The sequence below is a fragment of the Suncus etruscus genome, chromosome 15 (genome assembly GCF_024139225.1).
Source record: "Suncus etruscus isolate mSunEtr1 chromosome 15, mSunEtr1.pri.cur, whole genome shotgun sequence".
NCBI classification, from domain to species: Eukaryota; Metazoa; Chordata; class Mammalia; order Eulipotyphla; family Soricidae; genus Suncus; species Suncus etruscus.
In genome coordinates, this window is record NC_064862.1 from 60,737,375 (window position 1) to 60,745,492 (window position 8,118).

General features: G+C 51.1%; 1 protein-coding gene and 1 non-coding gene across 2 annotated transcripts; one reads left to right on the top strand and one right to left on the bottom strand.

The window, feature by feature from the left end:
* Positions 1-2,241: 2,241 nt before the first annotated feature.
* TUFM (Tu translation elongation factor, mitochondrial) lies at positions 2,242-6,195 on the bottom strand. The gene is made up of 10 exons (XM_049787811.1): positions 6,053-6,195; positions 5,764-5,961; positions 5,023-5,189; positions 4,810-4,914; positions 4,551-4,715; positions 4,290-4,422; positions 4,104-4,208; positions 3,841-3,992; positions 3,622-3,741; positions 2,242-2,593 (listed from the first exon to the last, which is right to left on the bottom strand). Exons 1-10 carry the CDS (start codon positions 6,096-6,098, stop codon positions 2,420-2,422), a joined length of 1,365 nt encoding a protein of 454 aa, XP_049643768.1. The 5' UTR covers positions 6,099-6,195; the 3' UTR covers positions 2,242-2,419.
* Positions 6,196-7,447: 1,252 nt separating this feature from the next.
* Positions 7,448-7,550, top strand: LOC126031573 (U6 spliceosomal RNA). Its single transcript, XR_007503405.1, has one exon. It is a non-coding gene; the product is annotated as a U6 spliceosomal RNA (small nuclear RNA).
* The last annotated feature ends 568 nt before the right edge of the window (positions 7,551-8,118 follow it).

The following is an 8,118-nucleotide window of genomic DNA, read 5'->3' on the forward strand; positions in this document are numbered from 1 at the left end:
TAGGTAGAGTGGGACAGATAACAGGTATACAAAACTGGCATTTGGTCATTGCAGACTTTTCTAGTAGGTAGTTTGGAATTTTGCTTTTGTCTAACATTCATACAAACAGACTTGTGAGGAGGTTTTGATACTGAACTGACATTTTGGGGTTATTCAAATCTGTAAGGGGCCAGCGATCTTTTTTTTTTTTTTTTTTTTGTGGTTTTTGGGCCACACCCGGCAGTGCTCAGGGGTTACTCCTGGCTCCATGCTCAGAAATTGCTCCTAGCAGGCACGGGGGAACCATATGGGACGCTGGGATTCGAACCGAAGACCTCTTGCATGAAAGGCAAACGCTTTACCTCCATGCTATCTCTCCAGCCCCTCTTTTTTTTTTTTTTTTTTTTTTTTTTTTTTTAGGCCACAACCCTTGGGCAACTCCTAGCTCTGCTCAGAAATCTCTCCTGGTAGGCTCGGGGAATTACATGGGATGTTGTGGATTGAACCCGGGTTCATCCCATTTTAATGTTGGTAAACATTGAAAATTGTGTTTTGTAGCTTCGGTCCTGTGTTTTGGTGAAAACAGTTGTCCTCTACCAAGTACAAACATGGTGGATCTAGAGATGAAATACTGTCCAATGATGCTTGTAAACAGCTAGAATAGCCCAGTTCCAACTGAAAGGAAAAAGGAGGTGCTTAGCACTAAAGCTAAGTACATGCCAGTTGTACCTACTATATCTTTTTGCTAAGCAGTCATATGAAATTCATTGGTAGCTTCCTCCTTTAGCTTCTCACCCTTAGTCAAATCATGACAGCTTTTTAAAAAATAGCAAAGGAGCCGCCAGAGAGCACAGCAGTAGGGTATTTGCCTTGCATGCAGGACGGTGGTTCGAATCCTGGCATCCCATATGGAACCCCGAGCTTGCCAGGAGCAATTTCTGAGCCTATGTAGAGCCAGGAGTAGCCCCTGAGCGCCGCCAGGTGTGACCCCCCCTTCCCCCCCCAAAAAAAGCAAAGGTGGGGCCGAGAGCACAACGGTGGGGCGTTTGCTTTGCATGCAGCTGATTCAGGACAAAATGGTAGTTTCGAATCCCAGTATCCCATATGGTCCCCCGTACCTGCAGGAGCGATTTCTGAGCGAAGAGCCAGAAGTAACCCTTGAGCGCAGCTGGGTGTGACCCAAAAAACAATAATAGGGGCCAGAGCAGTGGCACAGAGTGCTAAGGCATTTGCGTGTTGCCGGTGGTAGCCTAATACTGACCGAGGTTCTAACCACCGGGGTCCCATATGGTCCCCTGAGCTGCCAGGAGTAATCCCTGAGCATCAAAAAAAAAAAAAAAAAAAAAAAAGCAAAGGCCTGAAACCCTGATATGGTTATTCCCCAAGCACTGTTAAGAGTTGATGCCTGAATGATGAGTAGTCCTGAAGTGTGGAGTGTGGCCCCAAAAATGAGCTTCAAAGTCAAGATGGCTCAAAATGGTAAGAGAGCACACGCAAAGGGATATTAATATGGCTCTGGGTTTGACCCCCTCATACCTGACATACCCCTGGTGGAATGGACTTCTATGACCTGCTCCAAGTTCCCATAGCTGAATCAGAGAACTCGGGTGGGGGGAGGCATGTCCAGCAGTGTTCAAGACTTATTCCTACCTCTGCCTTCACAAATCACTCTGTGGGCTCAGGTGTCTGTGGGTGCTGAGGATTAAGCTGGGTCAGCTGTGTACAAAGAAAGTACTACCTGCCATACTATTGCTCTTGCACTAGCCAGAGAACTATTGCGGTTGGAAGGGGTGAATTCAGTTTATTACTGGGAGACACACATCCAAATAAGTGATTACTCATTGGGTCAGGGATTACTTTTGGCAGTAGAGCTGAAAATTAAACCTAGTAGGATCAGCCACAAATAAAGCCAGAGCTAAGGCTATATGATTTCTCTAGTACTGGAGATAAAGTACTGAATGTTATCAGACTGACTTCACCTGTCCTAGCTTTTACTGTTTTGGGGTTGTTTTTTTTTTTGGGGGTGGGAGGGCCCACACCTGGTGACACTTGGGTTACTCCTGGCTAAGCGCTCAGAAATTGCTCCTGGCTTGGGGGACCATATGGGAATCCGGGGATCAAACCGAGATCCATCCTGAGTCAGCTGTGTGCAAGGCAAACGCCCTACTGCTGCACTATCTCTAGCTCTGCCATGCTAACCTTTAGTTTTTTATACACCTCCATCCTCGCCAACTTATACAATGGACACAACACATAGCCCAGTTCACTATTCACAGAAGTTTATTGCTCTCCCTCCCTTGGCAAGGCCCATTCAGGTAGGCAAACATGTCAGTCTAAGTCACTCTACCAGGCTGCAGCATGTATCCAGGGAAGGGGGCACCAGAGGCGGAACCAAACCACTGGCCAGCTTGAACACAAGAGTCTGAGCAGAGGTCCAAGCTCAGCTCCACTTGATGTTTTTGTCATCTTCGGTCATAGCAGGTGTCTCTGTGACAAGGCCTGTGCCAATGGTACGGTTGCCATCACGCAAGGTGAAACGCTGACCTTTCTCTAATACCATTGGCTGCCGCAAGATTAGAGTGAGCTTCAGGTCTTCTCCAGGCATGGCAAGTTCCTGCAAGAAGGAAGAGTACCAGTGCATGGCCTTCAGTGTGATTTATCCTACAGCTATGGCTACTCAGGTTCATATTGAAAATGTGGAACACAACCTCAGTCTACCTATTAGGCATATGCAAATAGCATACATAAAGGCAGAAGTCCTGGAGCCTAGAAAGACATTAAGATACTTGCAGGGGCTGGGAAGGTGGCGCTAGAGGTAAGGTGTCCGCCTTACAAGCGCTAGCGTAGGACGGACCGCAGTTCGATCCCCCGGCGTCCCATATGGTCCCCCCCAAGCCAGGGGCAATTTCTGAGTGCATAGCCAGGAGTAACCCCTGAGCATCAAATGGGTGTAGCCCAAAAACCAAAAAAAAAAAAAAAAAAAAAAGATACTTGCATGTAGCCAATCCAGGTGTGATCCATGGCACCAAACATGATTCCCTTAACACTGAGCCAGGAATGGCCCATATGCAAAGCTGGTTCTGGACCACTACACCTCTCTGTAACACGCCCCCCAACCCCAGGCAAGAAAAGAATGTTCCAAATTTATTTTTTGGAGGGGTCACATCCGGTGGCACTCAGGGTTACTCCTGGCTCTGCACTCAGAAATCGCTCCTGGCTGAGGAATCATATGGGATGCCAGGGATTGAACTAGGGATCAGTCCCAGGTCAGCTGTGTGCAAGGCAAACACCCTACCACTGTGCTACCACTCCGGCCCCAATGTTCCTAATTTAAATAAACACTGAAATTTTAGGTTACACAGGTTTTTTTCAGTCACTGTATGTAGTGGAACTACATTTCATGTTTGTAAATGTTTTGGACATATTGGAAGCCCCTTTTAGGGAGTCATGATGGATTAATTACTGGCATAGCTATTTTAGTCTCAGGAATAATTGCTCAGGGGTCCTAAAACCAGGCCCTTTCACCACTGTTTGCTCTACCTCACTATCAGAACCTCTAGCCCTAAAAAAAGTTGCCCCATGTTCTCAGGAGGGAAGCAAATCTAGTAAGAATCTCCACACACACCCTTACACCCACAGTACCTTTCCCGTAGGCAAAAGGACACGACAGGCCATGTCCCACGTCTGGGAGAACATGAGAGGCATAAAGTGAGACACAAAGGGCTTGTGGCGGCCACCCTCCTCCTTGCTGAGGAGATAAACCTGGAAGAGAGCAAAAAGAGTGGAGCTGGGCTTGACTCAAACTGCCCCACTACAGGCTCCATTTGGCTCAGCTCTGTCCACATCACCTGGAGGCCTCACCTGGGCCTCCACCTTCTGATGGGTCTGGACAGAACCTGGCTTAGCCATGATGAGGCCACGCCTCAGGTCTTCCCGCTTCAAGCCTCGAACCAATGCTCCAAGATTATCTCCTGCCTCTGCCCTTTCCAGGCTCTTGTGGAACATCTCAATGCCTAGGAGAGAGGAGAAAAAAAGATGGAGGAGAGGGGCAGAAGGAAGGCTCAAGAACTAAGGAAAGGCCATCCTGGAGCTAGACCCAAAGCCCCCAGGCTTCCTTTCTGTACCTGTCACCACAGTGCGAATGTTCTTGCTGTGTCCCAGGAATTCACACTCGTCTCCTTTCTTCAAAATGCCACGCTCTAGTGTACCTGTCACAACAGTGCCTCGGCCTAGGAGTATACAGGACAGGGCATGAGGAACTCTGGAAAAGGCTGTTGCTAAGACTGGGTTGGAATAAGCATGGTCCTCACCAGGGATGGAATAAACAGACTCTACGGGGAGCAGGAATGGCTTCTCCAGATCCCGGGTAGGCACTGGAATGTAAGTATCTACCGCATCAAGCAACTTCTGCACAGACTTCACACCAAGCTCAGGGTCGCGTTGCTATGGACAGAGGTAAAAGGACAGCAATTTTCATTTGCCGATCTTCTTACCAAGATCCCCTCCACAGACCCAGCAGCCAGGATGTCCACCCAGCCCACTGCTACAGTCCCTGCTGACCCTATCTTCACCTCAAGGGCACAGAGAGCAGAGCCCACAATAACTGGGGCCTCTTCTCCTTTGTAGCCAAACTCAGTGAGCAGTTCCCGGATCTCCAACTCCACCAGCTCCACCATCTCCGCATCCTGGACTGCATCAGCCTTGTTCACGTATACCACTATATGCTCCACCCCAATCTAAGGGGAGAGGGAGGAGGGAAGAGGAAGAAGTCAGTATCCAGAGGCTTAGTTGCCCAGCTTCCTTTTCCACCTCTCCCCAGAGGCTTAGTACCTGTTTGGCCAATAGTAAGTGTTCTCTTGTCTGGGGCATGGGGCCGTCATTAGCTGCCACCACCAGGATGCAGCCATCTAGAGGGGCAGTGCCTGTGATCATGTTCTGAGTGGTGAAGGGAAGAGATGTCAGAAACAGGCTCCCCATCCTCTGCCACTCTCAGCTGCTGGAATATAGCCACATTCTCCTCTGTGTTTCCTAAGGAACTCTCACCTTAACATAATCAGCGTGCCCGGGACAGTCTGTGTGGGCATAGTGACGGGCCGCGGTGCTATATTCCACGTGAGCAGCATTGATGGTGATCCCTCGCGCTCGCTCTTCAGGGGCATTGTCAATCTCCTCATACTTCTTGAATTTGGCCCCACCTCCCTCTGCTAAAACTAATGGCGGGAAGAGAACACACCTAATAGTAGAGTTCCAGAAGTGGAAGCAAGATTGCCACACCCAGGACACAAATGAATCTGAACAAATGAGTCTGGGAGATGCATACTGCAGCGACCCCACCCTCCTGCAGTCCCTCGGTCAGTCTCTAACAGAGGAGCCAGAGGAACTCTTCCACTTAGGGTAAGTGCAGTTCACTTAGGGTAAACTCTGCCAAAAGGGCAGGGAAGCCTTTTTTTAGATCTCTTAATAGATGAATCACAACCTTTTCTTTTTTTTTCCCCCTCTGGCAATGCTCAGGGTAAGGTTACTTGCACTCAAGGAATTACTCCCCATTGCTGGAGGTGCTAGAGGGGGGCATAAGAAAATGCCAAGAATGGAACCCAGGACATCAGGGTGCAAGGCAAATGCGCTATCCGCGGTACTGTGGCTCTGGCTCCTTATTACAAATCTCTGGTCTCCTGGTCTCCTTACACCTTGCAGTGAGTCCAGGGCCACAGAGGCACACCCCCGGGCTCTGTGCGGGCCCCGCCTCCTGACCCCAGGGCCCCTCCGCTCTGCACCCCCGCTCACTTTTCGTGATGGCCGCGGTCAGCGTGGTCTTGCCGTGGTCCACATGGCCGATGGTGCCGACGTTCACGTGGGGCTTGTCGCGCACGTAGGTCTTCTTGGCCTCCGCGGCCAGGCCACGGCACAGGACGGGCAGCGCCGGGGCCTTCCGCGGCCGCAGCAATCCCTGCAGCAGAGGGGTCGAGCCGGTGGTTCCGAGACCTGCAGGGGCAGCGGGCTGGGAGTCAGGGCAACCTCGCGCGCGACCCCCCCACGTGTGCCCGGGCCGCCATTCCCCTCCCCGGTCCCTCACCGCTGAAGAGGGGCGTCGCGCGCAGCAGCAGGCTAGTGGCCGCCATTTCGGGGGTGCTCGCGCCGGACTACCGAGGGAGGACCGGGTCCCGGGTCCTGGTGTCGCGCGGGCAACGAGAAAAGGGCACGAGCGGCCAGAGGTCACTTCCGGCGGAAGTTAGTCCCGGGAGGGCAAGTCCGGGCGCCTCTAGCCACGAGTTTCTATGTCCACCTCGGCCGACTTCCGGACTCCGGGAGAGAGACGCCGACGGAAGGTGAGTGAGGCGGTGAGGAGGCGGCGGAAGATGGAGCAGCTTTGCCACTGCGTCTTCGGGCTCCGAGGCCGAACGCAGGTGGACGGGCTTGTTGGGGGCGGCGTCGGCCTGTTGGGGGCGCAGTGGGGGGCGGGCCACTCTGTCAAATTCCCCTAAGGCACCGTTGTCGCAAAGATTCCTGGGATTTGTATTCCCAGGGTGGTGCGTGGGTTTTGCCGCAAAGGTTCATGGGATTTTTTTTTTTTTTTTTTTTTTTTTTTTTTTTTTTTTGGTTTTTGGGCCACACCCGGTAACGCTCAGGGGTTACTCCTGGCTATGCGCTCAGAAGTCGCTCCTGGCTTGGGGGACCATATGGGACGCCGGGGGATCGAACCGCGGTCCGTCTCCTAGGCTAGCGCAGATAAGGCAGGCACCTTACCTCCAGCGCCACCGCCCGGCCCCAGGTTCATGGGATTTTAGTTCCCCGAGCGGTGCGTGGATTTGCCGCAAAGGGTCCTGGGATTTGTAGTTCCCAGGCGGTGCTTGGATTTGCCTTAGGGTGGAGTTAAGTGTTAACCACGCCTGCTGCTGTAGGACCGTGGACCGCTCTGGAGCATCCTTAGCCCCGAGTCCCCAGGAATCCGACCCATCGTGCGGGTCCGGGGAACGACCTGGTGCAGCTGTGGAGGTAGGACTTAAATAAAGCTCACAGCCCAGAGGAGAGCAGTTTCTGGAGCATCTGGGTGAGGCGCGACTGTGACTCCTCTCTTGGCTGAGCCTTGCTTTGCCTTCTAGGGAGATTCTGAATTCTGACTCTGAGAGGGGATGGGCCAAGCAGGAGAGAAAGCAGGGTGCTTTTTGGCACAGTCCATCCTAACATCCATCCTTCTGGCACACTGCCTGTATGCATCTGTGCTGCCCACCTTGCAGAACCAACAGAGCCCCGAAAGAAAAGCTGTGCCCTCTACCGTGTGGCCTCTTGCAGCCTAGGAATGATTCCCGCATCCTCACTCCACAGCCCCCAGTTTGACAGTGAGGAACCAATTATGCTATTGCTCCGGTCCCAAGAGTAGAATCTTTTTGTTTTATTTTGTTTTTGGGTCACACCGGCGACGCTCAGGGGTTACTCCTGGCTCTCCGCTCAGAAATCGCTCCTGGCGTGCTTGCTTCGGCAGCAAATATACTAAAATTGGAACGATACAGAGAAGATTAGCATGGCCCCTGCGCAAGGATGAAACGCAAATTCGTGAAGCGTTCCATATATTTTAAAAAGAAAATAAAAAAAAAAAGAAAAGAATAAAGAAATTGCTCCTGGCAGGCACGAGGGACCACATGGGATGCCGGGATTCGAACCATTGGTCTTGGGTCTGCTGCTTGCAAGGCAAATGCCCTACCGCTGTGCTATCTCTCCGGCCCTGTAAAATCATGCTTGTTCACTCTGTGGCCCCAGCAGGCAAGGTACTCAGCAATTACTCAATATCTGTTGTATGAATGAAGGAATACTAGGATAATCACACTCACACTCATTGCATCTCAGCCTCTAGACTTTTTCCGAGGAGGAAAATAGTAGTTGTTTAATGTTGTAATAGTACAGTGGGTAGGATACTTGCCTTACACATAGCCAAGCCCGATCCTGAGCACTGCATATGGTTCCCTGAGCACTGCCAGAACTGATCCTGAGCATCACTGGGTATGGCAAAAACAAACAAATCAGCAATTTTCCTGACACATATCAGGTCCTAACTCAATATACAGTTTCTGTTTTAGTATTGTAAGGGGCTGTGTTTTCATATGTCCTCCAACTTAATGTATATTAGCCTGATAAAATAAAAAA